The following is a 21,366-nucleotide window of genomic DNA, read 5'->3' on the forward strand; positions in this document are numbered from 1 at the left end:
ACTCAGTGGAAATGGGCCATAAGGGATCACATACTGTATGAACTGTATTTTATATACACAGAAAAAAATAACACAGGTAGAAATATCTCAGTTGACCTCTGATTTCACAATAAACAGCAGTTTTACATTTTACATATTTACTAGTGTATATGAATCTTATTCACAGAAAGTGAAACATAAAAGGAACCATGAATGGCCTCCCTTTAACATAATCATCAATGGAGTGTGATTACATTGCACATAATCCACCAGTAACATTAAAGAGTTACAAATTGCCATGGGATTCTTTTTGGGCTAATTAGTGTACCATTGTATACTAATATTGGCATACTAATAAAAACATAACTTTTTAAAATATGACCGGTGTAGTTATAGAAAATCTTTAGAAATACATGCGCATATTAATTTTCACCACTAAACCTGTAACTTCTACACTCAAATCAGTGGCATAAGCAGATTGTACAAAAAGTAAGAATATACTTTATTAGCCATGAATTTGCTTTTACATTTTTGTTACAAACTTCTGTTGGAAATAGGGCTGAGTGATTCATGAGATTGCAATAAAATTTACAATAAAATTGTTAATATTACAATAAAATTCATTCATTTATTTTCATACCAAATAATGCTAAAGGATTATTGTGATGTTTAATTACATCACCTGATATGCAAAAAATAAATAAATAAAATAATAATAATAATAATAATAATACAAAGTTAATATGTACAGTTGAAGTCAGAAATATTAGCGCCTCTTTGATTTTATTTATTTTTTCCTAAATGATGTTTAACAGAGCAAGGACAGTTTTACAGTATGTCTAATAATATTTTATCGTCTGGAGAAAGTTTTATTTGTTTTATTTCGGCTAGAATAAAAGAGGTTTTGAACTTTTTAAAAAACGCTTTAAGGATAAAATTATTAGCCCCTTTAATCTTATTTTTTTTTTTTTGATAGTTTGCAGAACAAACCATCGTTATACAATAACTTGCCTAATAACCCTAACCTGCCTAATTAACCAATTAACCTATTTAAGCCTTTAAGGGCCCTATCATACACCCGGCGCAATGTGGCGCAAGGCATGACACAATTGTTGTTTGCTAGTTTTAGCTCGGTGCAAGAGTTGTTTTGATGTTTTGTGCCACACTGTTTAAATAGGAAATGCATTTGCGCTCATATGTACACCAATAGGCATTCTAGTCTAAAAAGGAAGGCGTTCTGAGGGCGTTCTGAGGTGCATTGCTGGCGCGTTGCTATTTTGAGAAACTATAATAGATTTTTCAATAGACCAAAGCAAAGCCGGTCTATTGTCCAGCACAGAGCGCGTTAGTTGTGCACCTCGCTTACACACTGCTTAATACACACAAGATGTAGAGCAATACGCAAATATCTTTACAAATGAAAAAAAAAAAAAAAAAAAAAAAAWTATATATATATATATATATATATATATATATATATATATATTAAGGATATATATATAGGATATAAATATAAAGAATTAAAATATTTCAAAACATATTATTTTCTAGCCTACATAAAATTAAAAACCATTGCCTTCATGCCTTCTTCATCTTCATTCATAACAATTTGCGTTTGTATAATGTTATTATTATTATCAGTATTATTTATTATACGCGTATTTATATTTGTTTTATTAAAAACAAGCTTAGATTTGCCCACCTGTCAGGTTTTAGACCATATGGGGCACAGCATGTGTATTTGGATATAACTCAAGTTTTTAACCACACTTTGTTATTATTGTTCATTTATTTGTTTGCTGGAAATTAGAACTGAATTTAAAAATAGTTTTAACACAAATCTTTGCGCTTAACAAACAAAATTAATTATTTATAGGCTAAATGATGTCTGTGCATACAAGGTTTTCCTATGCACGAGATTATGAGATGCCTTATTTCTCATTCTCACGCAGCAGATGTTCTGTTTAACTGTTTTCTTGCTAGTGAAACGCTCAGTTTTTCCACCTACAAAGTGGTCATGTAAATAGCAAATACGCTTATAGCATGACGCAACTGGATCTTAAAGGGAATGGGAGATGAGACTCTGATTGGTTTATTTTCAAAACACACCTATAACTCATTAAGAAAATAAACTCAACCCTTTTAGATCAATTGCCATGGCGCAAATCGGATTTTTCCATCCTCAAATTAGCAAAAGTGGATTCTGACACGCCTTGAAAGCGTTTGCCCCCTGCACTTTGCGCATGGAACGTCAAAATAGGGCCCTAAAAGTCCCTTTAAGCTGTATAGAAGTGTCTTGAAAAATATCTAGTAAAATATTATTTACTGTTGTCATGGTAAAGATAAAATAAATCAGTTATTAGAGATGAGTTATTAAAACTATTATGTTTAGAAATGTGTTGAACAAATCTTCTCTCCATTAAACAGAAATTGGGGAAAAAAGAAACGGGGCTAATAATTCTGACTTCAACTGTAAATGTTTTAATTATATTTTTTATTTACCTATTTAATTATGTTTTGCATGTCATGTGATGTCATCAGTCATATTGTTGATCATATTATCAGCACTAGTTGGACATATGATATCATGCATCATAAATTACAGCTGTCAGTTTTCATGATTTTCTTTTTCCCTTTGCAGCTCCCCCGAGACAATGCATTGATCTTTTCTTTGATGAAAAGTATTCAATTGAGCCTTCATGGGAATGTAAATTTGACCATATTGAAGTCCGGGATGGACCCTTTGGCTTTTCTCCAATAATTGGACGCTACTGCGGACAGCAAAACCCTCCATATATCAGATCAAGCGGCCGCTACCTATGGATAAAATTTGTTGCGGATGGTGAATTGGAGGCCATGGGATTTTCTGCAAGCTACAATTTCACATCAGGTACTGTTTTATACACCTTTATGCAGTGTCAGTAATGTTTACGATTGGTACAGATTGATTTATTTTTACACCAGCGAGTTTTTGGCTTTCCTTGATGGTCTTAAAGAGTTTGGGAAACTAGCTAACCTCGGGGTATTTTTATGCCTCGCATGTCGTCTTGAATTCCTGATGCAATCAGTATCTGCTCTTCAAAATCCAAGCTGCTGATTCATATAGTGATTGTTGTGGGTCCACGTTGGAGCTGCCAATGGTCATAATCTGCACTTGAGCTTTTTAGTCATATTTTAATATCATTAATGAGCAGCCTGTATGTTCTTATTCATTTAAAGCGTTTTAAATTGTTTACCTTGATCAATTCTTAGCAGCACAATGATTGCTGACAGTTATTCTCAGTACCTGCTTCAGATGTTAAAGATTGCCAATAAGATGCTAAGTGGTAACAACAACATCATTCTGCATATAATTGATTTCACTCGTTCTCAAAGGAATCTTCTGAAAATATGCAGCACATCACACCACGGTTGTTTGTTATCAGGAATCTCATTCTGAGTCTATTAAAAGCCGCTGCTTTCTGATCATTTTCCTTGATTTAAAATTGAATCTCTGAACTGAAGTGAGTCTGTACAGCAAGTATCACTGTACCTGAGTTCAAGAGAGAGATGGCGCATAAATGCTGTGCAAATTGAACAGTAATAGATATTGTGCAAAAAAATGCCAAAAGTGATCTTAGAATTTAGCTGCAAGTAAAGTTGTAAATGCAGAAGAATTTCGGCCGGGCTTCATGGGCCTTGCAGATGAATTGCACAGCTGTGGCACTGGGTGCAAGAGAAAGTAGCACACAATTGAAGGCAGCACTGATTTAGAGTCATATCTGAGAAATGAGTTATGAGCTGAGACGCCCCCCCCCCCATCCTATTGTAAGTCAAGAGGAAATTCTTTCGCCAAGTTGTACAGAAACTGTTCAGCGTGAATGGATTCAGACTCTCGCTTCGCAAACTTGCCAGAGAAGAAACACACAGCTTCCTCTAGTCTTGATAAGGAATATCAGTGGCATATAATTTGCATAATTAAGGAGATAAAAGTCCCTGAATTCACTTCCCTTGATGTTCCCCCAAAAAAGTGGAGAGCGCATCTGCTGTGCTGCAGCCAATGGTAACACATGCTAATGCGGAAGGTACAACAGATGAATGAAAAGCAGGGGATGAGGAAGGATAGAAATTACACGTATTCATCTTCCTTAGGCTTTTGCACATTTTATCTCTGCAGAAAGGAACGTTCTTGTATTTAGCTGAAAATGGGATCTGCTTATTATCACAAAACAGCCACTCAATCAAACATGTGTCAGTCTGCGGTGTAAAAGAGAGGGAATTTATTCCGAGTTCGTCATCCTGGGGCTCTGGGCAGCACAACTTCTGAAATTTCCTCATTAACTCTGCACTCATATCAAATCATATACATCAGTGCAAGTGCAACTGACTTACAGATCAGATCTTAAGGTTTTTTTGTGGGAGTGTGTGTGGAATCATGTGATTAACTTTATAAAACCTATTGATTTTAGACTCTTGGTTTGCTCTGGGGTATTGACTGAAAATATGGTTTGGAATCCACAAATTATTGTTTAAAAATTGCTGGAATGTGTTCATGATATTGATTTTTGTAACTGCTCACATATTCGTCTGACAATGTGGATGAAATACCATGATGCAAAAAAAAAAAAAATAAATCTTTGAAAAATATTTGATATATTTGGTGTCTTTCAGCAAAGAATCTTTAAGGCAGATAAAGACTGATGGCTGAGCTGATAACTCTTTAGAGAGGATTCTTTTTGATGGAACTATTTGTTAAAAAAAAGTCCTTTTCTGTCAAATGATTTAAAGTTCTACTTGGTGAATCAAAAACAGGCTACGGAATCAGTGAAGTCCTTGAATGAAGGTTTTTCCAAATCAGTTCTGTTGACTTTTATGAGCAGGGGTATTTTTCTTTGTCAAGTAAGGTACTGTTGGCAGTGTAAACAAAAGCTTTGTCAGTCTATCAGTGTGATATGTATCAAATAATACTTTCCTGTCCATCACTAACCTGATGAGGCATTAGAAACAAAAATGGCATCAGTAAAATCAAATCAAAATAAGTTAATATATATATATATGATTAAATTTAATATATATATATATATATATATATATATATATATATATATATATATATATATATATATGATTTCTTATTTTACTCCAAACCAAAAACCTGCTTTTGGGTTGTCTTATTCTTAAAATGACAGTTTACACAGAAAATTACCAGAAAGTTTCAGTCACTATTTATTCATATCTGTTTTAATGCCAAACAGATATATATATATATATATATATATATATATATATATATATATATATATATATATATATAATATTTTTTTTATTAATTTGTTTATTAATGCTTCTGAAGCTGCAGACGCCATAATCCCACTTGTCAGCGCTTTACTGTTTGTTTTCTTTTTTTATTGTGGGCGTAGTTTGGTTGCGCAATTCTGATTGGGCAGAACGAAAGTGCGCTCACTTAATTGGCCAGTAAGGCTTTCACACACAACCGGTGATCTGTGCATTTGTCCTACCTTGTCAGATTGTCCTACCTTCTATTTAAAAAGTAGGTAGCACATTTTGATGACGCAGTGTGCTACCCATCAGATTTGGCTACCAGTGTAAATTTTATTGTACAGTAGTGTGATATGAAGCTGTAAAATCGCCGTAACCTGTCTAATCCCTAACCCCAACCTCAGAACTATTCAAATACTGTGTTGGTATGTTGGTAGCATAATCTGATGGGTAGTATAAAATGTCAGAACACCTTTTGTCATGCATTTGCTCTAGGCAGGGGAAATTAAATAACACACACACACACACACACACACACACACATACACACCACATATATATATATATCGATTGCAATTCAATTTCAATTAATTGCACAGTCCTAGTATCTCTTAACCATTAAGTCAGTAGTTACAGGTCTTCAAAATATCTTCTTTATTATTCAATGGAAAGAGAAAAGGAGGAAAATCCTAATGGTTTGGAACCCCTTGAGTGTGAATAATGCAATACGACTTTCTCAATGCTCCCAAGTTTAAAAACTTCATTGAATGTATTATAACAACCCTAAATGTTAAATGTGCATACCTAAAATATGTCTTTCCCTTAAATGAAAAGTAAAAATGTGAGAGGTCAAAAGTTGTGATAGTGCTGTAAATCTGCATTATTTCCAACATGCATCCAGATGTAGGTAGTTTTAAATGTCAGAGTTTTCCAATTTGGTTTGAAAGTAATTAAAGGTATTTTCACTCAAGGTTAGTTTAATCTGTAATAGTGGATGCATGGCATAAGCCATTGCTGAACGTTGGATGGCTCAGTGATAGAAAAGTAGAATGATGTGCACAGTGTGTGTAATTACTTCCTGATATCATGTGAAAATAAAAATGGTTGTGTGCAGTCGCTTCCAGCATTCAGATGCAGTTATCATGCAGACGCTGAATGAGTTCATTCCAGCAGTCAGATCTTCATGGATATACATCATGATGTCAGTTTCACTCACAACACTATGAAAAAAGGGTTTCTCTCAGAAATGTGAGATTCTTGGCAAAGACACTGCAATGATACATTAAATTGAGAATGATATTTCCAGTATTTAAGACATTTATTCACCCTCCATTTGAATGAAGCCTGCTTAAGTTTCCTTCTTCTGTTGAACTCAGAACAACATATTTTTAAAATATTTTTTTTCCCACTATGAAAGTCATTGGCTACCAGTTACCAAAATACCAAAAATATAACAAATAATTACCAAAATAAAATAAAAAAAAAATTAAAAATTGTAAAAAAGAGAGTAGAAATTCATAAAAGTTTGGAAAATTGTACTTATTTATTTATGTATTTGTTTGTTTGTTTGTTTATTTGTTTGTTTGTTTGTTTGTTTATGTCTAATATAAAGAAATGCACTTTTTGGTGATGGTGTTGTTCCAAGATCAAATTGAGTCTGTAAATTTGTTTAAATCTATAGATCGATACATTTTTACATTATTTGCCTGATTCTATACATTTTATTAAACAAAAAATAGACCTTTTTCCTTCTTTCCTGGTTTTCCGGTATTTTCTAAATTATTAAGTTATAAAAAGAGTTAACCTTAACCCTCTTTGTAGAAAAAAAAACTTGCCAAATAATAATAAAAAATTATTATTAAAATATGGTGGTCAAGAGAACGCAATGTGCTGTAATTTAAGGAAACACGTGCAATTACAAAAAAAAATGCTGGTAAAATGAGTAAAGATCTTCATCCACTTGACAGCACACATGTTACAAATCATCACAGTGCACTCACATTTTTTAAAAATGTGCTGCATTTTTTACACAACACAAACAATTAATAAAACGCACTGCATTTTTTCATACAAAACTGAAATGTTTCGAGGAGACCCTAAAACTTGACAGACCCGGCTATTTAAATAATCGTTATTTAAACTAATAAATGCTAACAAGGAATCGGGATAATAAAATAAAATAAAATAAATAAAAAAACTAATCATTTAAAGATCACCTACAACATCAGTGAGCCATACGCTTATTTTACGCAGCCACCATTTTAAAGAACCAAAGCGAGGCTGCGGTGGGAAGAAACCTGTAAGTATAGGACCAGCACTGTAAACATTGCAGTAACATGCTGTGGACTATAAACCTCCAGCTGTTGCTGAGATTTCAATATGCACAAATGATGTAAACATCACTTTTATATCATTCAGTCAGTTTAATTTAAACAAATAAAAGTAATTTAGTATTAAACAGCATCACAATCTCTTTAAGAGTAATATGCTCAAGTTTCCTGCTAGGCTTCAGTTTATGGCACCAGTTAAACACCGTAAGGACGCTTCCATGCTTCAGCCTATGTAACCCGGTGAGCAATAAAACAAAACTGCAAACTGCAGTCCTCTATAGCACACCCTTGTGTTGTCTGTAATAGTGTTTTCCCGGTACTGAAGTTTTAAAAACGTCCATTTTCCGCTAACATTCAAGCGCCGCTGAGCGCGTCCATAAACAGCAATGATTTACCATAGTATTCACCAATGCTCATCAGTTTACTCTTCACCAAGTGCAAACAAAGATACACGGACCCTGGAGCTGCCAAAGCAGCCCTGAAAATCAGTCGATTCATTAAGCGGATCGCTCGTCTGTGTTTGTTCTAGGTAAACTGTGGTGGGTGAGCTGATGACCTTCTCGGCCAATCACAACAATTTCTGTTGAGCATGTGAACACAATGGCAAATCAGCACTGTTTTAAGAAAGCCATCAACAGTGCCTTAAATGTTAGCGAAATATTGAAGGTTTTTCTTTTATTTCAGTATCGTGACAAGTCTAATATAGTGAAAGAATCAGTTCATTACCTTGAGTTTAATAAATGGCATCTAAAACGTGTGTTTGGGAAAGAAAACGTTTGCTAACTATTTCCCTTAACTTGCTCTGAAAATGAGCTCTGATATCACTTTTTATTTTCACCATTCATTCAGAACGGACCTTCAGGTCACTCGAAAGGCGGTGAAATTATACATTTGTGTCACTTTCTGTTCACTGATAAGATATACAGCCATGTACACATTGTTTCTTTGTAACTCCTAACGATACTTCAGGGTTTCTTCCCACCGCAGCCTCGATTTCGCTTTTAAAAATGGCGGCCGAGTGAAATCAGTCTATAGTCATGGCACAGCGGCATCTGCCACGTTTTGGGTCCTCTTGAAACATTTCTATTGTGTTCCATGCTATTTGTGTTGAGAGGAAATGCAGTGCGTTTCATTAATTTGTTTACATTGTGGGAAAATGCAGCACATGTTTAAGCATTGTGAAATTGCAGCATGTGTGCTGTCAAACGGATGAAGATCTTTTCTTAATTTTCTGGTGTTGTTTGCAATTGCATGTGTTTTTTAAAATTGCAGCACATTAGGCTCTCTCTACCACCATATATTATTGTTATTATTAGTATTATTATTATTAATAAAAATAATAATAATAATAATAATAAATACATAAATAACTGAATCTGACTTCATCTAGAAATGTATAGAAATACACATATGCAATTAAATACATTTTATTTCATACATTTTTTAAACATGACAGTTTAGAAAAAAAAATATGGAGACTTATTTTAATCCACCAACTGGATATGTATAGTGATAAATTGTACAAACAGCCAGGTATATAAACCAATTCTCAATTGATGTGTCCTTAAATGATATTTTCTTGTAAAACATCAAATAATCTTTAAAACATAACAGTGTTCGCAACTTGATAAAAGTAATATTAAATATAACCGTGAAAAAAGACTTTTGTGAATTTAGCTGTTTGTCTCCTTCCATCCTTCGTCCATACGTCCTTCTCTTCACCTCTCTTTCTCACTATCTAGAAAACTCACACGTTCATTCTCCTGAGTCTCACTTACTTGTCTCTCAGGTTTGACTGACCTTATTACCCCACCTCCTCTTTTCCGAGAGATAAAGCTGTGTTACCAGACAAGATCTGGCTGGGTTAAATAACATGGAGAGCTGCTCCCCTTATGTGTCTTTCCCCAGGCCGCTGGCTGTTTGAAGCCTTTGTCCCAGCTGTAAACAGACACAGCAGTAATAAGAAAAACAAGACGGACTAAAAAGCATTTCAGGGACTGCTTTCTTGAACCAGTGGCCATTTAATAACCTTGTTTGGGGAAGCCTCGTGTGGTCTTTTCCTCTTTTCATTTTCTATGACTTTGTTGAATGCAGGGAGAGGAAGGGGCAGGTTGAATGCAGCAGCGGTCCCTGAGAACTAAATGTCAAAAAAAAATAAATAAATAAATAAAAAACAGCCAACAATATACTTCTTCTGTTATTTGTGATGTTTTGTCTTTCAGCTTCTGTTTTGCTGTTGCACATTAGCATAATGTGTCAGGTATATTAATGTGTATTAATGAGGCAGTTCACACTTAAAATACAATATAAGTATTAGATGAAAGCGTAACACTTTACAGTAGGGTTTCTTAAGCTAATTAGAGTTTATGTATTTACTTTTATGAACCAAGTATTCTACAAGGTTTATTAATCATAATTCAACATTCACTGATGCATTATTAAAAGCCAAAGCTGTGTGTAATACCATTAGTTATTGTTCACATGAACCAACAATGGATGACTTTATTTTCATTACCTAACATTAACATAGATGAAGACATTCTGTAATAAATGTATTGTTTGTTGCTTGTTCATATTAGTAATTACATAAAATAATGTTAACTAATGTACAACCCTATTGTACAGCGTATTCATAAAATACTTAAATAAGTTAAATATATTGGAATCTAACTAAAATATATATAAAAATACTAATAAAAATATTCAGAAAGAAAACTAAAAATATAAATGAAGTGTTTAATAAATTCAAAACAAGCATAAATACTCAAACAGTCCATAAATATAAATACAACTCATAATAATTATTTGTCCACCCTAATGCTGTTCCAGTTCCATAAGACTTCTGTCAACTTTTTGCCAATTTATTTAACCTCAACCATCTAAGAAAGAACCTCTTTGTTTTTTTCTAATCAAAGAGTGTTTATATGTTAAATATGTAAAGCTTTTTTTATTGTTGTTAAATAGGATATTTGACTGGATGTGACGCTTTATGGTAACGTGGAGTCGATCTGCAAATCACATTATGTTAGCTGACCAATCAGAGAATCCTCAGGGCGGGCGTTCGGAGGAACTAGGAAACATGACAGACGTTTCATGTTAGATTAACTGTATATAATTAAAGTAAGATGATGTAATAATGTTTTTTTTTTTTTTTTTTTTTTTACAAATAAAGCATAAGCACACATTTATTTGCATCTTATAAACACAACCAAGCCTTAAAAATCCATTGCTTCCTTTACGGAAAAGTCATATGTACTGAAAATTTCTTGTCATAGAATTGTGATTGTTGTTTGAGCTTTCCTTTAAACGTGTCATCTAAAGGTTTTGTAAATGTTAGATAAGAACAAGTTGGTCTGCATTTGGCTCGTGATGAAGAGGTTCCAATACCAAGCATTGTGTTAGATTAGGGCTTTGTTCAAACTTAGATTTAGCCTTCCATTGATATCCATCATTATCAGTGGATAAAACCCAGGATTTGACACACATTTAGATTGTAGATCCTGGTGTTAATAACTTGAAATAGCTCACCTAGGAATAGCTCACCTACAGTTTAAATATACTTATATTTACTTACCCTAAGGTGGTTCCAAACCTTTATGAGTTTATTTCTACTGTTGAACACCAAATAATATATTTTGAGGAAAACTGAAAACCTGTAGCCATCAAGTTGAGGAAAGGAAAATATATTTTTAATGTTCAACAGAGGAAAAAGAAGAAAAAAGGTTTGGAAAACGTAACTGTCCCTTTAAATATAGTCCTTAAATAAACATCCCTATGAATATATCCCTTTAAATATTTATAAAATAAATATAAATATAATAAATATGAATATTTATTAAATTGATATATCCAGCAAGGCAGTGGCGCAGTAGGTAGTGCTGTCACCTCACAGCAAGAAAGTCGCTGGGTCGCTGGTTCGAACCTCGGCTCAGTTGGCGTTTCTGTGTGGAGTTTGCATGTTCTCCCTGCCTTCGTGTGGGTTTCCTCCAGGTGCTCTGGTTTCCCCCACAGTCCAAAGACATGTGGTACAGGTGAATTGGGTAGGCTAAATTGTCTGTATTGGATGTGTGTATGCGTGAATGTGTGTGTGGATGTTTCCCAGAGATGGGTTGTGGCTGGAAGGGCATCTGCTGCGTAAAAACTTGCTGGATAAGTTGGCGGTTCATTCTGCTGTGGTGACCTTGGACTAATAAAGGAACTAAGTACATCTCAAAGGACCTTTCCTGGACCAACAACACCTCCAGCCTGGTCCTATTTTTCTTAAGGCAACTTAAGAAGAACCAGCTTTCATCAGCCGTCTTGGTAAACTTCTTCCGCTGCACAGTAGAAAGCATCCTGACCAACTGCGTCACAGTCTGGTATGGAAGCTGCTCTGTTGCTGTGCGTAAGGCACTGCAGTGGGTGGTGAAAGCTGCCCAATGCATCACAGGGACCACACCGCCAGCCATTAAGGACATGCAGTAGAAACACTGTCTGCGCCACGCGCGCAGTATTTTTAGGGACACCTCTCACCCTGCTCACGGACTGTTTTCACTCCTGCCTTCCGGCAGGCGCTTCAGGCTCCCCCGGAAAAAAAACAGCAGACTAAGGATAAGCTTTTTCCCCTGAGCTGTCTCCCTTTTGAACTCTGCCCCTCACTGACTCTTTTGATTATTAATAGCAACCTGTACATATATTCATTTATTGTAAATCTATGTTCATAGCTAACACCACCTGTATATAATGTTCCTAGTACATCCATCTGTTAATATCACCATAGTTTTTCTATAACTGCACTTCATAACTTATACATGTATCCTGCACTTGCTGCTATTGCACTGCTGGTTAGACCTAAACTGCATTTCGTTGCCTTGTACTTGTACATGTGTAATGACAATAAAGTTGAATCTAATCTCATCTAATCTAATCTAATCTAAGTAACTGTCTTCATGAGTGAATAATGTGAATCATACATTCAGTAAAATCATTTAAACAGCTGATCATCCAAGAATAAAGCATATATATTATCAATGAGTCTGAATAATTTACTGAACCAGTTTGTTAATTACTGAACTAACGATGAATTAAACAAGCACTTTCGTGAGTGAGTTATTGAATAATTCACTGTGGACCACTAGTTTATTTTCAGTGAGTTATTTAATCATTTTAAAAATACTGAATCACACTACCTGACAAAAGTATAGTTGCCCATACAAGTTTTAGGAACAACAAATAATAACTTGACTTCTAGTTGATCATTTGGTATCAGAAATGGCTTAAATAAGAGACAAAAGCCTCTAGATTACGATTACTTTTACAAAAATAAAATATGATCATGCTTTAATTTTTAGCTATTTAACAAGGACAGTAAAATCTGACTTTGCCTAGACAAAAGTCTTGTCACTTAACAGAAACAATGTACAATATAGAATATATACAAATACAATATAGAAAGTCATCTGGAATGGCAAAGAAAGCGTTCTTACAGGACTCCTGGAGTTCATCAAGATACTTTGGATTCATCTTTAATGTCACCTTCTTTATCTTACCCATGCAACCTGGGCTCATTGTGGAAACGTAGCCCCGCGGACGTTTCTGCAGACCGCGATTTACGTCCCGGGAGGTAGGTATTCGAGCGTTTTTTTGTTTTCGCGGATTCGCGAGAGGCCGCTGTGTGCGCTTTTTCGCGTCTCAGGCGGGCGCCTCTCGGGAGCGCGCGGCGTTCGCGCCCACGCCGTTCTCGCGCGAAAAGCCTCCGGATCGGGAAAAAAAAAAAAAAAAAAGCAAAAGCCCTCGTCTTCGATTTCGACCGCGTTTTCGGATCCTGCCGCGTTCTCGCCCTCATTTTCCGGATTCCGTTTTTTGTCTTACCTGATTTCCGGAACCCGCTGTTCCCCGGACTCGATCCCGGTGGTCGTCCACCGCGACCGGCTCCGGCTCCTCCTCCTCGTCCGGGGCCTCTGCTCCGCCGACGCAACGCTGTGAGCTAGGCGGACAAACTGATTGCGTCGGGAAAGCCCTCCACTCGGAGGCGAGCCGTCGGCCGGCGAGCGCAAAGAGGAGGGGCGGAGCGCCGCCACACCGCCCCGCAGCGTTCACTCGAAAAAAAACAAACGCGTCCTTTACGTACCTCCGGCCACGTAAATCGCGGTCTCCAGAAACGTCCGCGGGGCCTTGTTTCCAGAATGAGCTTGGGTTGTACCCATGACATGCTCAATAATGTTTACCTCTGGTGACTGGGCTGGCCAATTCTGGAGCACCCTGACCTTCTTTGCTTTCAGAACCTTTGATGTGGAGGCTGAAGTATGAGTTGGATCACTATCCTGTTGAAGAACTTGCCCTTTTCTGTGGTTTGTAATGTAATGGGCAGCACAAATGTATTGATACCTCAGGCTGTTGATATTGCCATCCACTCTGCAGATCTCTCGCACACCCCATACTGAATGTAACCCCAAACCAGGATTTTTCCTTCACCATACTTGACTGAATTTTGTGAGAATCTTGGGTCCATGTGGGTTCAAGTAGGTCTTCTGCTGTATTTGGGTTGATTGGGATGCTGTTCAACAGATGATTAATCTGAAAAATCTATTTTTAGCCACTTTTTCAAATGATCAACTAGAGGTAAAGTTATTGCTTTTTTGCTCTTACAACTGGGATCTATGACAAGACTTTTGTCATGTAGTGTATTAATGAATTAGGCAAGCACTTAGTTCTGAGAATGAATTATTAAATATTTCAGCATTGTATAAAGCTGTAATAACTATCAATTTATCTCAAGACTAATTATTGTATAATTTACTCACCCGGTTCTTTCAAACGACATATTTTTCCAAAAATAGAACATATTGTACTAAACAGTGTCATTTAATTGTATACTGAACCACTTTGTTCAACTGCTGATTCATTGTGGAATGAAACAAACTTGCATGTTATTAGTGAGTCAATGAATTATTCACTCAACCAAATTATTCCAAAGTTTGTATTGTTCATAAAATAAACAAATGCATAACTTATGAGTAAGTCATTATATCTTTCATTCAGTCAGTTTGTTCAAAATGAAATAATGTTTTTATGATTTTCTCAGAGGTATTATCTATGCAAACTGTAAGTGTTAACCTCATGTTTGCTGAACTGCTGTATAAAATCAGTATGCTTCCTGCAGACATGCCTTCAGTCTAACTGTTTCAACCAGTTTATTTAAACACTGAATTATTCAGGAATGTAATGAGCGTGTGCCCTAAAAAAGACTAATTTTAAAAAATGAATAAATGCTGTTGTGTGTTATTGGTTTGGTTTGGGCTTGTTTTTCAAAACAGAGCAAGAACGGAAATATTTATTTATTTAATTATTTTTGTCATTGTTTGTTTTTTTGTTTGTTTGTTATTTCTTTATTATTTTGATCGATCAGGAATACCCCATCACATAAACTGTAATTTGAAAAATTCTTATTTATTGAACTGTTGTATACAATTAATGTCACTGCTAACCTGAAAGTGAAGTGACTTTTTAATGCCAGTGTCTTTTTCTCTCTATTTGAATTTACATTTGATTGTATTTACTATGCTCTGAGTGTTGCTGTATGCTCAATCAAATATGATTAGCATTCATAACAGCATGCTTCTTTGTCATAACAAATAATATTCAACTGTATTTGTTCATGTAGAGAATAAAGGAAACCCAGAAATAAGTAATCCCAAGTGCAATAACATGATAGGGGAGATATTTAATCTTCTAACTTGTGGACTCTATATCACATTGAATTTCAATCATTCTAACGGCGTCTGGGATTAGAAATAAGTGCTGCATATATTGTATGGCCTGTGCACAAGGATCTGTCTATATTATTGAATCATGATGGATTCCAACCAAATAATTGTACTAAGAGAATGAACTTTGGGAGGGTTCAGGTGGCCACATTTCACCGGATTATTATTATTATTTTTTGAGATCTGATAAATGGAGGAGTCAACATTTCAGGCTTTGGAAGATTGAAAAGATTTATTAATGCCCTTGACATGGCAAAAATGTAATCTTGAGTCTCACTAATTATTCATTATTATTTCAAGATGCCCTACATCCTCCATTTTATTGATGATTGTAGGGAATGGAAATTGATAGTGAAAGTAAACAAATTAAGACCAAGTTACAAACTAATGTAAATGATGCATAATATTATTATGTGATAGGACAAAAATGTATTAAATGCTTGTTTTGTTAAAAAAAACAAAACAAAAAAAAAAAACTTGATTTTAGAAAAGCAAACAATAATAAAAATACAAATAAACACAGCTTAATACCTCAACCAAAGTTAATATATATTAAAGGGGTGGTCCACTATGATATCATATTTTAAACTTTAGTTGATGTATAATGTAGATGTGTGAACATAAACAACAGCTCTGACTGTAATATGCTCAAAGTTTAATGTAAAGGGAGACATTGGCTTTTACAAAGTTAACTTAGCAAAGCCTACACAGAACAAACTTTGGGGACTACAAAAAAATACATCCGGGTTAATGAGATCATAAACCATTCAGTTTACACGCATTTACCATGCACAACAACAGGCAAAGCCAGAGGTGTTGTAATGTTATAGCAGAGAAAGCTAAAATGCTGTCCAAACAATGCTATTTCCACAGAGCTTGTTCTGTTTCTGTATTCAGGCTTCCAAAGGACACGACACAAAGAGAGAAATGCCAGCTAACCCAGCTGAGGCTCGAACCAGTGACCTTCTTGCTGTGAGCAGCACTTCCTACTGTGCCACTGCGTCACCCTAACTTTATTTATGTTTCAAAGAATTATAAAAATATAGCTAGCATTTGACAAAGGACAACTTCTAGAATATTTTCCAGTTCAGTGCTGGATTCGGCTAAAAACTCCTCGAAGAAGAAGCAGCTCCAACCAATTTCTAGTGTTAACGATATTTTGTAGCGAGGACATAAACAAGCATGCAAACTATGGGAAATGCTGTTTAGCACCACTAACAATTTAGCTACAAATTCATATTTATCCGTCAAACCCGTGTAAACACCCACAAACTTCACCAGCGCTGCAGTGTCTCTCTATGTGGACGCTTTCCATGCGTTCTACATCACAAATAACAAACTCGCAAAAGATATGTGAATGTTGCATATTACTTGCACATGCTTATTTCAAATAAATGTGAAAGACACTTGTCAGATTTTATTTTAGAGAGCAGGCGTTAGGTTCAACTGTGTCCTCTGTGTCATTTTATGTCTTACTTAGGCTCACACTAACACGGCTGCTACACTGATTGATGGCAAAGCACATGCTAGTAGAGGCGTGACTGGATGTGACACTTCCTGGTGACGTGGAGCTGATCTGTGAATCACAGCACATTATGTTAGCTGACCAATCAGAGCCTCTTGAGGGCAGGCCTTTCAGAGGAACTAGGAAATATGACAGTTGTTTTTATATAAGTAACTGTATATAATCAAAGTAAGATAAAAGCAACTTGATTTTATACAAATAAAGTGTGAGCCCACATTGCTTTGCATCAAATAAACACAACCAAGCCTTAAAAATACACTGTAAACAACTTCTTTACATTAAAATGCATAATAAAATCAATAATAAAAACATGCATATGTACTCGTAAATATTATTAGCATTTAATGCACAGATAATATCATGATGATCACAGTATTTTTCTCACCGAAAGTGATTTATAGCACAGTGCATAGATGCAGTGTTGCCCGATATTTGAATGAAAAGCAAAAACTAAATAAAAATGTGACCCCCGATTAAAAAATATGTAAAAATCCCCAACCAAAGTAACTTAATAATAGTGACCCTGGACCACAAAAACAGTCTAATTTTGCACAGGTAGATTTTTGGCAAAAGCTACAAACACATTTTATGGTGCAAAATGACAGATTTTTTTTTGTTTATGCCAAAAATCATTAGAATCATAAGTACAGATCATGTTATATGGAGACATTTTGTAAAGTTCCAACTATAAATATCTCAAAATACGTTTTTATTAGTAAAATGTATTGCTAGTAACTTAATTTGGACAAACTTAAAAGTGATTTTCTGAATGTTTATAATATTTTAAACACTTATGTTATAGATTTCTAAATAGTTGGATCTCAGTCAAGGATTGTCCTATTTTAACAAACCATACATCATTATTTTTCTGATTTTAAGTTTTTTAAGTTCTTGAGTTTTAAAAAAATGTGCTCTTATGATTGGTTTTGGTGGTCTGTGGTCACATAATATATTTAGTAAATAGGAAACATGATCATAATCACTAAATTACCTCTTTATTAATGACTACACTCTTTCACTCAGCCTGCGTCAGATTGCTGTCACTGGCCAAGGACATGAATTTATTCAGGGAAAAGATTTTAAAAAATATATACTTTTTTTTTTCTTTTTCCAACAATAGAACATTATTACTTTTTAATATAAAAATACAGAAGTCCTGGCCTGGTTGACCCCATAGCTAGCTACGAGCCTGTGCATCCACACACATGCGCCCAAACGACCATATATCATATATGTGATATATAAAAATATAGTTTGCATAATAAAATAAAATGGCATTTTTCAGAGGTCGCGTTAACTGAATATTCTCCGTCATTGATTGATTTTTTTCGGCAGTGACGGAAAAATCTGAAGGTGATCTGTCATTTTAACGGATTATGCTGAGGGTGATCCAGCAAACTTCTGATCACTTCCTTAGGAGAAATGTTTCCTAACAACAAAACGCTGGCTGAAGTGGCACTACCCAGATAGCAGGTAGTAATCTGCCCAAGCTCGGCTGCCCTTCGCCGCCTCCGGCTCTGGCTCCGAAACGGCATCGGTGAGTGTTCTCCGGGCCGAGTAAGGCCCACAGCTCGCTCACGCACATGCATTTGTGATGCGGCTGTAAAGCACTGGCCCGATTCCTGTTAACCATATCTGGCCCGAGTCTGTCTGTAGAGTCCTTCTGGGAAGGACTCTCCAGTGTGGCAGCAGAACGCGGCTTCAGCCTCCAGAACAAATTTAAAAGTTGACTTTTCATGACAAAGACAGAATTTAATGACAATTGCCTCTGCATCAGTTTCTCTTGATGTGTTTAATTAGGCACAAGCAAGCACCCAGTTCAGGTCGACGCATGCAGGAGGAAGATATGAGGTAAGGCAGATATGAGTTATTGTTAATTTGTCAAATAAATAAATGAATAATTTAGCCTATATGCTTGTCGTGCAAGTAAATTATTAAAATTGACGGTCAATAATAGGTTATGACGGAATTTTTACATCCCTCTCCATCAAAATGATGAACAATGACAAATTCTCCCAAAATTGCATATTTAAGTTTATTTAACTTGCCGGTTTTGTAGACTACTTAAATTGTTCAGTTCACCAAACTTAGTACGAAGTTTGGTGAACTGGACAATTTAAGTATAATCTACAAAAGTGGCAAATTAAATAAACTTAAATATGCAAGTTTTGGCAAACTCCATTGCTCAATTAAATTAAGGCAACAAGTTTACTCAGTTAGTTTAGTTCAGTCAGCTTATTAGGGTTTTCAGTTTATGTTGTAGTGCTGTATTTATACCACAGTAATTGTAGTTCATTGAGTGTGTGATGGGAGTCACATATTAGGAATATTAGTAGTTTGTATAACCCTGAGTTACTTTTTGGTTGGCCTTCTGTTTGTTTCTAATGTGTCTCCTGTTTTCGTTTCTGCAGACTAGTTCAGTAAAAAAAATAAATAAATTAAAGAAGAAATACCCACATGTGTTTAGCGTTTTTCCTTATCGCAAACACACAAGTAATCCTGTAGTGTTTGCTTTGCTTTGTTTTTTCAGGGTTAATTATTGTTATATCCCATTTTCAACAGAGAAACACTGGGAAATCAGCCTTATAATCGTTAAATGTCAGCAAAATCATGTTTTCTCATCACTTTAGACATTATGCTAGAGAATCATTAAAATACTAGCTCTCAAGCGATGTTGGTGAATCAGTAACATTTTCTGCTTGTCTGACATCAGCTGTAAAGATTTGAATGAATGGCGGAAGAAAGTAGTTCCTCATACAAAAGGATTTTGGGGCTCTCCATGTTTGATTTTCTTTTTTAAATATACACGAATACACCATCAAACTGTTGTACAAACGCAATAATACACTAGTAGCCCTGGGATATGACTGTATATCGGCACTGGTGGGAGGTGTGCGTTGCGTGCGTAACGTTCGAGGTTACTAAAGTAACACTTCGTTCCCCGAGGAGGGGAACGGAAGCACTATAAGTGGATTTGATTGTAAAATCCACGCATTGGGAGGTTCGGTTCAGAAGCTACTCGTCTGAAAGAGTATTGAACGGGCCAATTAAGAATGAAGCAGGTGAGCGGCATAAGCAATCAACTGAGTATATAAGCTCACCTGGCGCCAGCAGACGCTATCCTTTTTAAGCTGAAGAGACTTTTAACAGCTAAGGGACAGTCATTATGGCGACGGAGTATAGTGCTTCCGTTCCCCTCCTCGGGGAACGAAGGGTTACTTTAGTAACCTCGAACGTTCCCCTTCGGGGGGAACTCCAGCACTATAAGTGGATTTGATTGTAAAATCCACGCATTAGGAGCCCATTGAAAGCGCCATAATGACTGCACCTTACCAACACCCACCATGAGAGAGCGGTCAGGCAAGTGTGACGCACCCAGATCACGAGAGGCGTGGTCCTCCAACGTGCCCTTGGCCCAAACTTATCCTACTTCAAAAGAAGTTTTACGGAATAGGTATCTTTTTTGGGAGTCGCTAGCGTCTAGATAATTCTAGGAATACACGACAGTACGTTGGGAAGCGTGCCATCCCAGTAGGGAGGACGCTGCGGAGACCATCCGCACCCAATAGGGGGAAACAAATGGAATTACATATGGACTAACCCTGAGAAGGTGAAGTGCGCATAAGAAGGTGGTTAGCAGATAGGGAAAGCACGGGTCCGCCCAGGGGGGGAACTTAACCGTGGCGGAAAAGCATATGGGGATCACCAGCGGGGATCGGCCATAGCAGGTACCTATACCCAAAACGCGGGCTGACCAGCGGGCAGACCTACTACGTAATGGGCCAGCAAGTGACTCCTCCGCTGAGTCAGTGCTGGGGGCCTCGGAGGAATCTGCAGGGCTCACCAAATGGGGAACTTTACTGACAGACAGGAGGGTGCACATCTCTCCGTGTTAGGGAAAAAAAGGCACCGCAAGCGTGTACAACACCTACCGAGTTGTTTCCTCAATCACCAAAGGTACCTAACACCCTTGAGGAAACCGGCTACACTCGCAGATTATAAAATCTTGCAAATGTGTTGGGTGTCGCCCAGCCCGCAGCTCTACAAATGTCTGTTAAAGAAGCGCCACGCGCACACGCCCAAGAGGATGCAACGCTCCGAGTGGAGTGCGCATGCACTCCTGGGGGGCGCGGCTGGCCTCTGCTCAAATAAGCACATGAAATGGCCTCCACAATCCAGTGGGATAAACGTTGTTTAGACATGGCACTTCCCTGCTGCCGTCCCCCATAACAGACAAAGAGCTGCTCAGAAGATCTAAAGTTCTGAGTACGGTCCACATAAATGCGCAGAGCGCGAACTGGACAAAGTAAGGACAGGGCTGGGTCTGCCTCCTCCGGGGGCAGCGCTTGCAGGGTTACTACCTGATCTCTAAAAGGAGTGGTAGGAACTTTGGGCACATAACCCGGGCGGGGTCTCAGAATAACGTGAGAAAATCCCGGCCCGAATTCCAGGCACGAGTCACTGACCGAAAATGCCTCCAGGTCCCCGACCCTCTTAATGGAGGCCAACGCGACCAGCAGAGCTGTCT

The 21,366-nt window shown here is 36.6% G+C and overlaps 1 protein-coding gene across 3 annotated transcripts in view; it reads left to right on the plus strand.

The window, feature by feature from the left end:
* The window catches only part of neto1l (neuropilin (NRP) and tolloid (TLL)-like 1, like), a 239,150-nt gene that overhangs the window by 4,601 nt on the left and 213,183 nt on the right, over positions 1-21,366 (plus strand). For all 3 annotated transcript variants that reach the window (XM_005162662.6, XM_021470299.3, XM_021470298.3), the window contains exon 4: positions 2,621-2,869. In XM_005162662.6, coding sequence (XP_005162719.1) covers positions 2,621-2,869 — 249 coding nt within the window. The remainder of the gene's footprint in view (positions 1-2,620; positions 2,870-21,366) is intronic.

The sequence above is a fragment of the Danio rerio genome, chromosome 24, assembly GCF_049306965.1.
Source record: "Danio rerio strain Tuebingen ecotype United States chromosome 24, GRCz12tu, whole genome shotgun sequence".
NCBI classification, from domain to species: Eukaryota; Metazoa; Chordata; class Actinopteri; order Cypriniformes; family Danionidae; genus Danio; species Danio rerio.